This window comes from Mobula birostris, chromosome 30, assembly GCF_030028105.1.
Source record: "Mobula birostris isolate sMobBir1 chromosome 30, sMobBir1.hap1, whole genome shotgun sequence".
Lineage (NCBI taxonomy): Eukaryota > Metazoa > Chordata > Chondrichthyes > Myliobatiformes > Myliobatidae > Mobula > Mobula birostris.
The window spans coordinates 28,745,086-28,762,195 of record NC_092399.1 but is presented as its reverse complement, the minus strand read 5'-3'; the positions used below and the strand labels follow the sequence as shown (position 1 = coordinate 28,762,195).

General features: G+C 41.0%; 1 protein-coding gene across 1 annotated transcript in view; it reads left to right on the top strand.

Moving 5' to 3' along the window:
* LOC140190419 (ephrin type-A receptor 7-like) overlaps positions 1-17,110 on the top strand; it is an 827,081-nt gene that overhangs the window by 771,518 nt on the left and 38,453 nt on the right. Inside the window, exon 12 of the mRNA XM_072246980.1 lies at positions 2,608-2,669. Coding sequence (XP_072103081.1) covers positions 2,608-2,669 — 62 coding nt within the window. The remainder of the gene's footprint in view (positions 1-2,607; positions 2,670-17,110) is intronic.

Sequence of the window (17,110 nt, the reverse complement as noted above, 5' to 3'; positions counted from 1 at the left end):
CTATCAGGCAGAAGATACAAAAGCCTGAAAGCACAAACCACCAGGCACAAAGACAGTTTCTATCCCACTGTAATCAGACCCAAAACAGACGCTTGGCCTCATAATCTACCAAATTATGATCTTGCACTTTATCATTTCCCTGCGCTGGACTTTATTCTTCAGCGTTACTGTTTTAATATTCTAGCTCAATACACTGTGTAATGATTTGATTTGTATATACAATACGTAAATTTAGATTATGAGGACACGCAGTCCTCTTTTATTGTCATTTAGTAATGCACGCATTAAGAAATGATACAATGTTTTTCCAGGATGATATCACAGAAGCACATGACAAACCAACTGAAAAACTGACAAAAACCACATAATTATAACGTGTAGTTACAACAGTGCAGAGCAATACCGTAATTTGATAAGAACAGACCATGGCATGGTAAAAGTCTCAAAGTCTCTCGAAAGTCCCATCATCTCACACAGACGGTGAATCTCCAGCACCGCAAACTTGCCGATGCAGCATCCTGGAAGCATCCGACCACAGTCCGACTCCGAGTCCGTCCGAAAACTCCGAGCCTCTGGCCAGCTCTCTGACACCGAACACCAAGCACCATCTCTGCCGAGCACTTGGACCCCGGCCCTGGCAACATGCAATAGGCAAAGCTGAGGATATGGGGCCTTCCACTCTGGAGGTTCTCGATCGCACAGTAGCAGCAGTGAAGCGGGCATTTCAGAAGTTTCTCCAGGTGTTCCTCCGTGCTTCTCACGGCTGTCTCCATCAAATCCAGATTGTGCATGGCCCCCTAGTTAATACATACAATATTCATTCTGAACGGCCACGCGGGCTGCATCGCGCCATCATCTTCTCCTCCGTTCTTAAATTTTCACTCTATCTTGGTAAATGTGACAATAATAAACCAAAACCAATACCAGTACTTAAAATATGGTTTTAGTTTCATCTGATGACTTCCCTGTTGTGCTTGAAATCACTGCATGTGCAGTAGGCTGTTGTTCTTTTTTTAAAATCTCCAGTCATCTGGTAATGTTTGCAGTATTAATGTTTACAGAATTCATGTTAGTCTTTTCTGAAAATAAATGATTGTTCTGCATCAGCACTATTCAAGAGTGAAAGCAATGATGGATCTTATAGGGACAAAAGATAGTGCTACAAATGTTTATTCAGGAACAAAAGAACTTTGATTTATATGAAGCCTTTCAGTGATTCGGTTCATTCCAAAATGATTCTCAGTCAATTCAATACATTTTATGTGTAAATCACAAAGACGAGAAAGTCTGCAGATGCTGGAAATCCAAAGGAACACGCACAAAATGCTGGAGGAACTCAGCAGGTCAGGCAGCATCTGTGGAAAAGAGTAATAGGATACACTTTTTATATGTAAACACTCTAGAAAGCATGACAGGCAGTTTGCAAAAATCCTACTTAAGGAGGGTTAACTGCTGGCTCGATCAGCTGGGTGAGCCACTCTGCATCAAAGTTGTTCCTTAGTAAAGAGAGGCGCTGGCACACTGTAAAGTTTCTTTGGAAACAGTGAAACATTGCCTCAGTATGACACCTTAGATTATAGAGTTGTACAGCTCAGAAGCAGGCCCTGCAGGCCACCAGTCTCATGCTGACCATCCACACTTGCCCTCATTTGGACTGTATCCTACATACAGTATTGCCTGGTTAATTAGCTATTTAGGTTGCTGTTATGTGGAGTAATTGTATCTGATTTCACCATGTCCACTTGCAGTGCAATCCAGATATCAACCACCCTATGTGCAAAAAAGAAGTTACCCCAAAAATACCCTTAAAACTCCTCCAGCCACCTTAAAGCCATGCCTTTTGTTTTGGTATATGGACTGTGATCACCTACCAATCTATTGTACTCTGACCTCTGGAGTGGGTATTGGCCCATCCATGCTGGCATGGAGGTGTGATTGCTGTTGTTGATGGGTTGGATTATTCATTACCTAAATTAAATTAAAGGCATCCGTTAGTCTTGCAAGACCATGGATCCGCGCTTGGAAAGTCTTCACTCTCCAGGGCGCAGGCCTGGGCAAGGTTGTATGGAGGACCAGCAGTTGCCCATGCTGCAAGTCTCCCCTCTCCACGACACCGATGTTGTCCAAGGGAAGGGCATTAGGACCCATACAGCTTGGCACCAGTGTTGTCGCAGAGCAATGTGTGATTAAGCGCCTTGCTCAAGGACACAACACATGTTGCCTCTTTGGGGCTCGAACTCACGACCTTCAGGTTGCTAATCCAATACCTTAACCACTTGGCCAGGTGCCCACACTTCATTACCTAAAACCATCAACAAATACACCAAACGTTATTAGAATCCAAACTTATACTGGATACAGACTTTACTATCGTGACACTCAGCTTTGGGTATTGTTGCAAGCCCCAGAGAAATGAGTGAAAGTGAATCATTTGTATTATTATGCTCTCCAGGGCACAATGCACAAAATATTGGAATTTACCTAGCTTGCATTTATTTACCTTTGTGTCTCTGAAGCAAGTGCAGCAATGCAGATGATTGACAGCTGAACACCGCAGTTTTCAGTTTCCACACCTCCAATGTTAACACTCTGATTTCCTATTTGCAGGTAAACCCATGATGATTGTAATTGAATACATGGGAAACGCAGTGTTGGATTCCTTCCTGAGGGTAAACCATTGGTTTTATTTAACTTGTTTGTAAAATAGCTTATTTATGGTTGGCATCTCCATCCAAGCTGTCATCTTCAGTACCTTGTGTTTGTGAAACACACACAAAATATTGGAAGATCTCTACAGGGCAGGCAGCATCCATGGAGGAGAGTGAACAGTTGATGTTTCAAGCTGAGAACCTTCATCAGAATCGTGTTAATGAGATGTCTTACACACTTGGATATCCTGAGAAAAACATGTAGATAAAGAAAAATTCCCACTCACGTGGGTGGAGGGACGAGGGACGTCCATGAGAAATTGTAATTTTGGGAATGAATCTCTATGGTTAAGTCTTGTGAGAGAGCACTGGGCTAGCTATCCCATCAAAACAGAACCATGGTTGGTCTAGATGTATCTGACCTCCATACATCAGCATTCTTTCACAGTACAAACACCAAACAGACTCAACATAATAAATATGTGGAAGCTCTTCTTTTATGGCATAGTGTTCACCAGTGAGCAGCTGGCCTGTTAATTCCAGGAATGTCATAGAAGAGTCATAGAAAACTACAGCACAGAAATAGGCCCTTTAGCGCATCTAGTCTAGCCCCATCGACCTGAACCTGGACCATAGCCCTCCATAACCGTCCCATCCATGTACCTATCCAAATTTCTCATAAATGCTGTGATTGAACTCGAATCCACCACCTCCATTGGTAGCTTGTTCCACACCCTCACCAAGCTTCAAGTCTTGATCTTAAATCATATCATATGTGCAGATGTTGTGGGCCAAACTGTGCTGTACTGTTCAAGTTCAAGATTTTTGTCATTCGGACCTATATATACATACCGTCAAATAAAGCAATGTTCCCCTGGACCAGGGTGAACAACACAGTCAATATAACTCACACACAAAACATAAAGTAATATTGCCATAAATATTTCATATTCTAGTCCTCTTGAAATGAATGCTAACATTGCATTCATGTTCCTCACCACAGACTCAACCAGCAAATTAACCTTTTTGGGAATTCTGCTCAGGGACTCCCAAGTTCTATGCAGCCTCAGTTATTTGTATTTTTTCTCCATTTTGAAAATAGTTTAAAATGTCATTTGTTCTACCAAAGTGCATGAACGCATACTTCCCAACACTGTATTTCATCTGCCATTTCTTTGCCCATTCTCCTAATCTAAGTCCTTCTGTAACCTCTCTACTTCCTCACAACTACCTGCCCTCCACCTATCTTCATATAGTCTGCAGAATTTGCAACAAAGCCATCATTTCCATCACCCAAATCATTGACATATAATGTATAAAGGATCGGCACCAACACAGATCCATGTGGAGCACCACAATTCACCGGCAGCCAAGCAGAAAAGGCTCCCTTTATTTCCACTCCTTGCCTCCTGATCAGCCTCTGCTTTATCCATGCTAGAATCTTTCCTGTAGAAACAATGGGTCCGTAGCCTGTTGAGCAGCCTCACGTGTGGCACCTTGTCAAAGGACTTCTGTAAATCCAAGTACACAACATCAACCGATTCTCCTTTGTCTTTCCTGCTTGTTGTTTCTTCAAAGAATTCCAACATATTTGCCAGGCAAGATTTTCCCTTGAGGAAACCATGCTGACTACGGCCTATTTTATCATGTGCCTCCGAGTACCCTGAGACCTCAGCTTTAATAGTCAACTCCATCAATTCCATCATCCAAATTATCGACATATAATGTAAAGAGAATCGGCGCCAACACAGATCCATCCTTTTCTGGTTGGCTGCCGGTGACTTGTGAGTGGAGTGACATTATTATTCCAGACTCTGCTAATTCTTGAAAGATCATTACTAATGCCTCCACAGTTTATTCAACCTCCTCTTTCAGAACCCTTGGGTGTACATCATCTGGTCCAGATGACTTATCTACCTTCAGACCTTTCAGTTTTCCAAGAACCTTCGCCCTAGTAATGGTAACTACACACACTTCATAACCCCTGACACCTGAAACTTCCACTATACTGTTGGTGTCTGTTGTTCCACAGTGAAGAAAGACACAAAATACTTATTCAGTTCGTCCACCATTTCCTTGTCCCCCATTACTACCTCTCTAGCATCATTTGCAACAGTCCAATATCCACTCTTGCCTCTCATACGCATCTAAAGAAACTTTTGGTATTCTCTTCAATATTATTGGCTAACTTACTCTTCTTTTGCATCTCTACCTTCTTAATGACTTCTTTAGTTCTCTTCTGTTGATTTTAAAAGCATCACAATCATCTCACTTCCCACTAATTTTTGCTCTATTAAATGCCCTCTCTTTGGCCTTTATGTTGGCTTTGCCTTCCCTTTTTTTGTCATCTTTCCTTTAGGATACTTTTCCGCTTTGGGATGTATAAATTCTGTGACTTTTGACTTGCTTCCAGAAATTCCAGACATTGCTGCTCTGCCATCATCCCTGCAAGTGTTCCTTTCCAATCAAGTCTGGCCATCTCCTCTCTCATGGCGCTGTAATTCCTTTTACTCCACTGTAATACTGATACATCTGCCTTCTGCTTCTCCTTCTCAAATTTCAGGATGATTTCAATTATATTATAATCACCTGGCCCCCAAGGGTTCTTTTACCTTAAGCTTGCTAATTAATTCTGGTTCTTTGCACACCACCCAATCCAGAATAGCTGATCCTCTAGTGGGCTCAGCCATGAGCTGCTCTGAAAAGCCATCTCATAGGCACTCTAGAAATTCCTGCTTCTGGAATCCAGCACCAACCTGATTTTCCAAATCTACCTGCATATTGATGCCTCCCCCATGACTATAGTAACATGCATTTTCCACATCATGTTGTAATTTTTAGGCCACATCTTACTACTGTTTCGGGCTCTGTATACAACTCCCATCAGGGTCTTTGTAACGTTGTAGTTCCTTAGCTCTATCCACAATGATTCAACTCCTTCCGACCCTATGTCACTTCTTTCTAATGATTTGATTTAATTCTTTAACCAACAGAGCAACGGCGCCCCTCTGCCTTCCTGCCTGTCCTTTCGATAAAATGTGTATACTTGGACATTAAACTCTGAGCTACATCTTCTTCTGGCCATGGTTCAGTGATGCCTACAGCATCATACCTGCCAAACTGCAACCTTGCTACAATTTCATCTATCTTATTCCATATACAGCACGCATTCAGATAGAACACTTTCAGTCTTGCATTCAACTTTTTCAATTTTGACCGCCTTTTCGTTGCAATTCATCCTGTTGACTGCAACTTTTCCCTATCAACTGCCTCTCCTCAGTAAACATTACCTCAGTTTGTAAACCAGCTACCTCATCTTCAGCATTATTATCTGACTTTCTTAATATGCCTCTGGCGTTGAAATATGGGCAGCTGAGGACACCCGTTGCAGTGTGATCAAACTTTTGATTCCTAACTTTGTCTGAGGTCTTACCAATATCTGCCTCTGCAACCTCTCCATGAACTGCTCTGGCACCCTTTTAACTCTAGTTTTGTCTCCACTGTGTGACATTAACAAACCTTCCTGCTAGAGTATTAGTTCCCCTCCTGTTAAGGTGTAAATCATTCCTTCTGTACAGATCTCTTCCTCCCTGGAAGTGAGCCCAATGATCCATATGCAGTGTCCCTGATAAGTATCTGAGATGGGTGTAAGAGAGACCCCGGTGAACCTCTCAGCAGTCCTCACAATCCTTTGTAGCACCTTGGGGGTGCCTTGCAATTTCCATACCAGATGGTGTTCATATCTAGGCTCATATCTTCTTACATTACAGAAACCGACCATTGCAAATGACCTAGGTCTCAGAGCATTTTTATCAGTCCTATTCCCTTCTTCTTTTAGTCTATTTCCTCTTGCAAGTCAATCAGGATAAGGAGTAAGAGATTCAGACGGACTTTGAGAAAGAGTTTCAAACAAGAGAAAGTCTGCAGATGCAGGAAATCAAGAAAATACACACAAAATGCTGGAGGAACTTAGCAGGCCGGGCAGCATCTACGGAAAACAGTAAACAGTAGACATTTCAGGCTGAGCACCTTCAGCAGGTCTGGAAAAAAGAGATGAGGAGTAAGAAATTGGCGGGAGAGGAGGAAGAAGTACAACGTAGTAGGTGATAGGTGAAACCGGAAGAGGGAGAGTGGTGAAGTAAGGAGCTGGGATGTCAATTAGTGAAGGAGATAAAGGGCTGGAGAAGGTCATGGAAGAAAGGACTGGGCAGGTGCACCAGAGGGAAGTGATGGCCAGGTCAGGAGAGAAGTTGAGAGAGGGAAATAGGAATCAGGATTGGTGAAGGAGGGTTGGGGGTTGGGGGATTTACCATAAGTTCAAGAAATCAATGTTCATGCCATCAGGTTGGAGGTTGCCCAGACGGAATATAAGGTGTTTCTCCTCCAATCTGAGTATAGCCTCATCATGGTAGAATTGGAGGCCATGGACTGACATGTCGGAATTGAAATGGGAAGCAGAATTGAAATAGGTGGCCACCAGAAGATACTGCTTTTTTTTTGGCGGATGGAGCATAGCTGCTTGGTGAAGCTGCCTCCCATTCTGCTTTAGGTCTTACCGATATACAGGAGACAAAACCAGGAGCACTGGATGTGTTTAAAAAGAAAGTTTATTTATCTACCTGGTAGCTGGATCTGGAATGCAACTACCTGAGGGGTTGGTAAAGAAAGCTACTCTCACAATACTTAAGGACCTGGGCAGGCAGTTAAATCACAAAGACATAAAATACATATAAATCAAGTTTTTCTGCAGTGGAGGATGAAGATAGTCAGCAACATGAACCACGCCTTCAGTTCTATAACTCCCTGATACATGGATGTGCTTCTAGAAGATCATCGACATGGTCAAAGATGCTCTTTGATCTGCCCAAAACATGTTGACCTGCCAGCATATTCAGATGTCTGTAAAGAAATGCTGCCGACTGACACAATCCAGGCTGAAGGAGTACGTGCTGAGGGACTCACTGAATCTTGACGCAGACACTGCAAGGTCTCGGTGGAGAGGGACCACAGTATAGGGTTGTCCTGCTACTGGACAGAGAGGGCCAGGTTGAGTGATAAAGTCCCTCAATTATTATGTTGATGTACTACCCTGGAGGGCCAGATGTGCAGCAACACTGGTTTTAAGCAATGTAATAGAACACTACAAAATACATTATCTGTCGACGTACCAATGAAAAGGCATTGCACATTTTATTCTTGTATTATGAACAAAGTAAATTTTGATTAAAAAGTAAGTCAGTGCCCAGACTGGGGAAAGCTAAATCAGTGAATAGAGATGAAACAGCTCCAACAAACTGGGCTTAATTCCAATTCCCACTGCTGTCTGTGCGGTGTTTACAAGTTCTTCCTATTACCCAGTGGGATGCCGCTGAGGCACCAGTTTCCTCTTAAATCACAAAAATGTTGTTGATAGATTAATTGGCCACTGTAAATTACCAATTTGTGTACAGCAGGTGGACGGTAGGAGAATCAGGGAGAAGTCAGGGTCATGCAACACAGAAATCAAGAATTAATCTGTATTAATCCCACTGCCAGAACTTTAATGTTCAAAGTAAATTTATTATCAAAGTACATACAGTATATGACACCATATGCAACCCTGAGAGTCATTTCCTTGCGGACAATCACAGTAAATAAAAATTACACAATAGAATCAATGAAAGACTACACCCAAAGGATAGACAATAACCAATGTGCAAAAGAAAAATAACAAACAGTGCAACTACAAATAGAAAGAGAAAAAGGATTGCTGCAAGTGTTTCCCAGGGGAGCAGTCCACTTCAAACCAACACCACTCAAACAGTTAAGAGAAGAACGACATGCATGAAATGGTCATTAGAAGTAAACACATTCATAATGTGTGTATACTACCAAGCAATGGAGCCTGAGACTGATGTGACAGGATACAGAGACAAACTTCATCCACAGTTTATAACACAATATCCCTTCAAACAGCGGAGGAGATCAACGTAGAGTGATAGTAAAAAATAACTTAATCCCTATAGACGTGTTAAACTGAATAAAACATGAAATTCCACAAGAGCTAGAAAGAAACCAAACTAAAGACCACGACAATACTACACAAGAAAATAATGAAGATGCAACCCCCCCCCCAAAGCACTGATGAAAATACAATTATTTCAACTGCTTCACAATCAGACGTTAACAGCAATAACACAGATCCAGAGCCTCTGCAGAATAACCATGTAACCATATAGCAATTACAGCGCGGAAACAGGCCATCTTGGCCCTTCTAGTCCATGCTGAACTCTTACTCTCACCTAGTCCCACTGACCTGCACTCAGCCCATAACCCTCCATTCCCTTCCTGTCGATATATCTATCCAATTTAACTTTAAATGACAACATCGAACCTGCCTCAACCACTTCTGCTGGAAGCTCGTTCCACACAGCTACCACTCTCTGAGTAATGAAGTTCCCCCTCATGTTACCCCTGAACTTTTGCCCTTTAACTCTGAACTCATGTCCTTTTGTTTGAATCTCCCCCACTCTCAATGGAAAAAGCCTATCCATGTTAACTCTATCTATCCCCCTCAAAATTTTAAATACCTTTATCAAGTCCCCCCTCAACCTTCTACGTTCCAAAGAACAAAGACCCAACTTGTTCAACCTTTCTCTGTAACTTAGGTAATGAAACCCAGGTAACATTCTAGTAAATCTTCTCTGTACTCTCTCTAATTTGTTTTATACTGAGGAAAAAACTGAGCTTACACACAAAATTATCCTAATATTTAACAAAATATATGGATATTGACCCAACAAAAAGACCCTACATACCAACACAAAACATGTAATCAAAATTTGCAAAGGAAGTTAATACTCTCAACAATATTATATACCACAATATTTAGGAAAACTTGAAACATTTGAAGAACTACACACAATAACATACTGTGCAGCATTAAAGGCAGTGCAGTGCAGTGCAGTGGGTCCAAAATAGGGGCACTCATTAAAAGAAACTCAAAACTGAGTAATGAAGTGAAAACACTGAAATGGAAGAAGAGTTTAAAAAGTAAAATTGAAACCTTTAGATCAGAAATAGCCTCCTAATGGAGTATTAAAAGGATAACCCAAGCAAGAAATCTAAGAGAAAATCTAAGGAAATATGAGGTCCATAAAAGATATGATCAACCTAACAAAAGCACTGTAGAAGTTATAGATAAATTAAAACAAAAGCTTGGTGCACCAAAATGTCATAACCCCAGAATAGAATTACCAACAAACACAGAAAGAGTGAACTTTTGGTCTAATATCTGGTCAAACAGGGTGACACACAATCAAGAAGCAAGCTTGATTAGGGAGAAAAAAGAGCGCACACAAACAATTGAGGAAATACAAATACCTGAATTTACAATGGATATGCGAAAGAAGGTTATAAAAAATACCCACAACTGGAAAGGTACCGGCAGTGATAACATTTATAATTATTGGTATAAAAATTTATTGCCTTCATCCATATCTATTAATGCATATCAACAAGTTTCTTAAAAATCCTGAAAAGTCGCCCAAATTTTTGACAGAAGTTAAAACATACCTTTTACCTAAAGGAAAAATCACAAAAGATCCATCAAAATATCATCCTATTACTTTTTTACAAACTATATATAAAATTGTAACATCATGTATCTCAAAACTAATCACCACTCATTTAGGTAACCACAAGATACTTACAGAAGAGCAGAGAGGATGCTGTCAAGGTAGGAAAGGAAGTAAAGAGCAACTGATAATAAACTTTGTAATTTTAAATCAAGCCCAGTGGAAAAGTAGAAATCTTTCATGTTGCTATATTGACTACCAAAAGGCATGTAACTCTGTCCCACACTTGTGGTTAACAGAAGTTCTTAATATGTACAAACTACACCCAATACTTGTAAAATTCCTTCAACATCTGATGAAGCATTGGCATACTATAATCACCTAATCTATTAACAACCTAAAAAGAACAACCACCGTTATGAAAATAAACCGAGACATTTCCCAAGGCAACTCTCTAACTATGGTTCTGTCCAGCTTTAAACCCATTCTCTAATTTACAGAATCGGATAAAAATTGGATATCAAATCAGAAGCAATGAAATGAGTTATACCTTAGGGAGGGAGGGAATATCGACTCAGACCATGAGAGGCCTGCATCAGGCATTTTCATGCCTTACAAGGTGCAGATTGGAAGTCTGTGTGGGGCGCCACTCCTCGCACAGACACTAGAGCAATGTGTGATTAAGTGCCTTGCTCAAGGACACAAACACACTGCCACAGCTGAGACTCAAACTAGTGACCTTCAGCTCACTAGACGATCACCTTAACCACTTGGCCACATGCCCAACACACCTTAACTCACCCTCTAAACATGGATGATTTGAAATTATATGCACCTTCATCAGCTGAACTAAAGCAATTAATTTAAATAGTAGAACTATTTTCGAAAGATATAAACATGAACTTTGGTCTGGATAAATGCAGAGCTTCAAACATAAAGAAAGGTGCAATAGAGCTAATAGAATACAAAATAGAGCAGCAGGATACAGTACAATGGATGGACGAATGTGAAATATTTATGTATCTGGGATATCAACAAGGACAGAAAATAGATCATAGTGTGATAAACAAAAAAACTTTGGACAGAATTTACTTCTAGGCTTAAGAAAGTCTGCCAAACAGAGCTCAACAGTAGAAATACAACAAAATCAATGAGCACTTTTGCTATACCTATATTAATATATTCTTTTGGTATAATATCTTGGATTGAAACCGATCAAGAAAATTTACAAAGAAAGGTAAGAACTAAAATGACAAATTTCAGAAAACATTATGTACACTTGAATGCACTTAGATTAACACTACCTAGGACAACAGGGGGAGAGGAATAACAGACATTCAGCATCTAACAACAGTCAGATAAAACTTCTAAGGATATACATTCATCCACAAAAACAGGAATCAGCACTCTATGCAAGCATATACAATTCTGCTAAGAAGTACACACCACTAAACTTAAACGAGAGCACAACCCAGAAAAATGAAGACTTTATCATTATTGAAAAAGTTAACTGATGGAAGAACATGACCCTCATGGAAGACATCCCCACAATCTAAGCAGTATATTTGTCAACAAGGAAGCATCAAACGCCTAGTCCAAAGTTGAAGACCCCTTCCCAGAAATAGAAGGGTTCCTTGTGGCAATACAGGACTAGGTGGTTAACATAAAGAGTGATCAAACGTACATAATAAAGACCAAGAAGTTCAAGGTGATAAATGCAGATGATCCCCCCCAGATAATTTTTGTTCATTGCCAAATGTAGATAAGAAAACCCAGAAACAATCCAACACATTACAGGATCCTGTAGCAGTTTAACACAGTCTCATTACTTACACAGGCACAATCGAGTGCCAAATATTATTCAGCAAAATCTTGCTTTAAAATACAAAATCATAAAAGTAATCACACCTTACTATAAATGCAAGCCTGATCCAGTTTTAAAGTCAGAATACCACAAATTATATTATCACCGATCAGTTATTATAGATAGGACAATTCAAAATAACTGTCTGGATTTAATAATACAGGATAAACAAGCAACAACAATTTATTTAATAGATGTAGCCATTCCAAGCACCCAAAACTTACAGAAATCAATAAGTGAAAACCACCAGAAATATGCTGAATTAAAAGAGGAAATTGAAGGACTTTGGGACATGAACAAGGCATACCTTGTCCTGATGTAATATCTACAACTGGTATCATCCCAAAGGCACTACACAATAGCGTTAAACAATTAACCTGGTTGTTATCCAGGTTGCAATATCTAGGTAAATCTTCAGAAATCCACAATATTAAACACCATTAGAACACTAGCGATTGAGAAATGAATGTGCTTGGCTATGCCTGTACCTTAGGTTTTACCAGCTTGAGCTGAGAAAAAAAAATCAAAATGATGCTCCTGTACCTTCTTCTTAATGGCAGCAGCAAGAAGAGACCATGGACTGGATGGTAGGGGTCCTTGATGATGGATGCTGCTTTTCTGCAACAGCACTCTGTGTAAATGCACTCAATGCTGCAGAGGGCTTTTCCCCGATGGACTGGGCCACATGGACTACTTTATATTGCCTTTTCTGTACAGGGGCATTGGTGTTTCCGTACCAGTCTGTGATGCAACCAGTCAACAGCTCTCCACCACACATCTTTGCAAGTTCATCAAAGTTTAAATGGCATGCCAAATCATCGCAAGCTTCTAAGAAAGGAAGGGTGCTGCTGTGCTTTCTTTATAATTGTTCTGACGTATTGGATCCAGGACAGATTCTCTGCAATGATAACACTGAGGAATTTTAATTTGCTGATCCTCTCCAGCTCTGATCTCCTGATAAGGACTAGCTCATCTACCTCCAGTTTTCTCCATCTGAAGCCAGTGATCATCTCCTTGGTCTTGCTGACGTTGAATGACAGGTTGATGAATAAACACTTGGGCTCCCAGACGGTAACAGGTATCGATTATAACTAACATTTCGATGACAAACTCTGCCATATTCATCAGGGATGACGCCTAGGCATGCCTAACCTGGTGGTATATATACCCCCTGTCGTCTGTCCCTCCTGATTGGTTAGTCCTCTTCCAATCAGGTTTTCACCCTCCCACCTTGTTTGCAATTGAAGCACTAGTTCCTTTTTGAGAGGTTGTTATTGTGGCACCAGTCAGCCAGGATTTCAATCTCCCTCCTATACACTGATTTGTCACCACTTTTGCTTGGTCAACAACAGTGATGTCATCAGTAAACTTAATATGGCATTGGTTTTGTACTTCGACTCACAGTCATAAGTATAAAGTGAATGGAGCTGGGTGCTAAGCACAAGGCCTGTGGTGCATCTGTGCTGATGGAGATTTTGGAGGAGATGTTGTTGCCAAACAGAACTCACTGGGAAATCAAGGATCTAATTGCGCAAGAAGTTATTGAGGCCCAGGTTATGAAGCTTATTGATTAGTCTTGAGGAATGATATTATTGAAGGCTGAGCTGCAGTCAGTGAAGACCATCCTGATGTATACATCTTCACTGTCCAGATGTTTCAGGGTTGAGTGAACAGCCAATGAAATGCATCTGCTGTTGAGATGTTGTGATGGTAGCAAAACTGGAGTGGATCAAGTTTCTGGTTTCATAACTTTCTGTACCTTGGCAATCCAACTGCTCACCCAGATACTTCTTAAACATTGTGAGAGTTTCTACAATCTATTATCAAGCAATGGGTTCCAGGTTCCAACCACCCTCCGGGTGAAAAAGCTCTTCTTCGGTTCCCCTCTAAACATTTTACTGATTTGCATGGAAGAAAAAATATTATGTTACTGAAAAAGAAGTTTGGGAATGAGACTGATGGGATTGTTCTGAGAGCTAGTATTGACTGAGTGGGCTGAGTTGCTGCTTCCTGTGTCTTAAGAATATAGAAATATGATATCGTTCAAACTATAAGATTTCCTTGAAATCTACAGCCGAGCTGATCACTAGATAATCACTTCGCCACAAAAGCAGCTGCTGTTTATAAACTCGGTCATGATTGTATTGTGCAGGAATACTGATACTTCCAAGTGCTATCATGTCTGCTGTGCGGGATAGCAGATTAATGGTAGACAATGCCAAGTATGCATAATTGAACATGATATGAGAAGATAGCGAGACACACTAATGAAAGAACAGATCTGCTTCTTTTCACTGGTTTTAGCTTTGCCAATTAAATAAGTGGAACGGAAACAAGAGTCTTTAGAAGGATGTTAAATATCATTAAAGTATAAAGGAAAGCAAGTGAAAGGCTTGCTTTTGTACAGCAGCTGCAGAGTTTCAGAAATCCAACATGCTTTGCAATCAATGGTTAACTCTTGAACAAAGTGTGCTCAGCAAGATCTCCCAAGCAACATTCGAGCAAATGACTGGGTAATCTGCTTCCCTTGGAATACAGGGAGCAATGTTGTCTGTACTTCTGGGAGTACTCATTACTTCTCAATAGTACCACCTGCGCAGGCAGGCAGGGCTCGGTTTAACATCTGCTTGTTTGCAGAAGCGCCTCATCCTCTTTTGCGTTCTCTAATGGAGTTAGCTTCCCCTCATTAGGCTGAAAGATAATTCTGACAAAGAAACTTGGATCAAGTGTTGACACCAGTTGACAGCTTCATTCTTTCTCACTGATGTTCAGCTCCGTGTTTCACTCAGGCCCAAATATTTTAGGCAGGATTCAGTTTGCTTGAAGCGTGCCAGCAGACTGCTAAAATATGAAAGATGAGATTTTCCTTCTTATTAATTAATTACTTCAACTCGATTCACATTTTTTCTTCAGTTTGTCTTTGTATACCTTCAATTCTTTTCTGTGCCAAATGGACACAAGATTTTCTGTCACCTATCCATCAAGGCTAATGGAATGTCTCAATAAGTTTCCTGGATGGTGGCTGGAAAGCAGAGCTAACATGGTGCATCAGCTGTGTGGAACCTCGGTATGATCCCATCTGTAGTAACGTACGGGGGACACCACACTCAGGGAGGAAGTACTGGCCTTGGAGGAAGTGTATTCCTGCACCACAGATTAACCAGAATAGTACCAGGGCTTTATAAAATAAATTATGATTACAGGTAATATAAAGTTAGCTTGTATTCCCTGATGGGCAGACTGAGGGAAGGCAGAGGGTCTGAGATAAGGGAGCTACAAAGAAACTGTTTCCTCTGGTGAGTGGGAGGGATGTTCTGAAGTTTGAAGTGGGCCACAACCAACAAAATGGAAGTCATCAAATTGGCAGAGGCATCTCAGGTGGAGTACAGTGTGGAGAAGGTTGAGGTGTGGTCGGACTAACACAGAACATCAGTCATAAGAACTTAAGAGATAGGAGCAAGGGTTAACCATCTCACTTGCTGACCCTGCTCCTCCATTCAATAAGGTCATGGCTGGTATGGCTGTAAACTTAGTTCCATTTATATCCCTTTTTCTCCCATAACCCTTAATTCCCCTGCTTTGCAAATATCTATTTAATTGTGTCTTGAGTATCTTTAATGAGAGAGCAACTACTGCTTCAATGGGCAGAGAATTCTAGATTCTCTCCTCTCAGGGAAAAGCACTTTATCCTCTTCTCTATCCTAAATCTATTCCCCTGAATCTTAAGGCGATTTACACTTTAGTTCTAGTCTCACCCACCAGTAGAAACCACTTTCCTGCCTCTCTTATCTATCTCTTTAATCATGCTATATGTTTCAACACATATACAAATGTTTCATTCTTCTGAATTCCAGCAAGTATAATCCCAGGCAACCCAGTCTCTGTGGAATAATGTGGTGAGCCTCCTCTGCATCACCTCCAAAACCAGTATATCTTTCCTCAAGTGGGGAAACAAAACTTCCTGCAGCCCTCCAGTTGCAGCCTCAGCCTACCCTGTAAAGTTGTAGGATATCCTCCCTGCTCTTAAACTTGGTCACTCTCACGAAGACCAACGTTCCATTTGCCTTTTTGATAACCTGTTGCACCTGCCAACCAACCTTGTGCGATTCATTAACAAGCACTCCCAAGTCCCTCTGCACGACAGATTTCAGTATTTAAATGATAATCAGATCTTCTACTTTTCCCTCCAGTGTGGATTACCAGCTTTGTACTCCATCTGCCAGACTTTTCTACTCACTTAACCAATCAATAACTCTCTGCAGACTCTCCGCATCCTCTGCATAATTTGTTTTTCCACTCAGTTTAGTGTCGTTCGAACATAGGTATGCCACATCTTCTCTTCTGAATCATCCCTCTTCTGAATAATTAATATATATCATCAACAATTGTACATCCAACACTGACCCTGCAGGACTCCATTCTCCACTGATAGACAATCAGAGAAACACCCATGTATCCCAGCTCTTTGCCTTCCATTAGTTAATCAATCGTCCGTCCATGCTAATATAGTGCCCTCAAGTCCATACGCAGTTTCCTTATCTTAAGGATAAGTTATTTAAGCTGCACCCTTTTTGACACCTTTCGGAAATTTAAGTATACAGGATCCACCTGTTCCCCACTATCGATTGTGCTCATTACATCCTCAAAGAGCTCCTATAACTTTGTCACACAGGACCTGCCCTTTGTGAATCCATGCTATCTCTACCATTTCTTCCTTAATGATAGCTTCAAGCTTTTTCCTGACTACAGAGTAATGAAAAAGGAGGATAGTGCATTTGCATACAACACATTATGCTCCGCAACTTCTGCCATTTTAAAAGGGATCCTAGTACTAAACATATCTTTATCTTCCTTCACCCCGCCCCCCCCCAGCTTTCTTCAGTGATCACCCCCTCCACAATTCCTTGTCTACTCATCCTTCCCCACTAATCTCCCTCCAGGCACTTACCCCTGCAACTGCCTAAGTGCTACACCTGCCCATACATCTCCTCTCACACCTCCATTCAGAGCCCCAGACAGTCCTTACAACTGAGGCAACACTT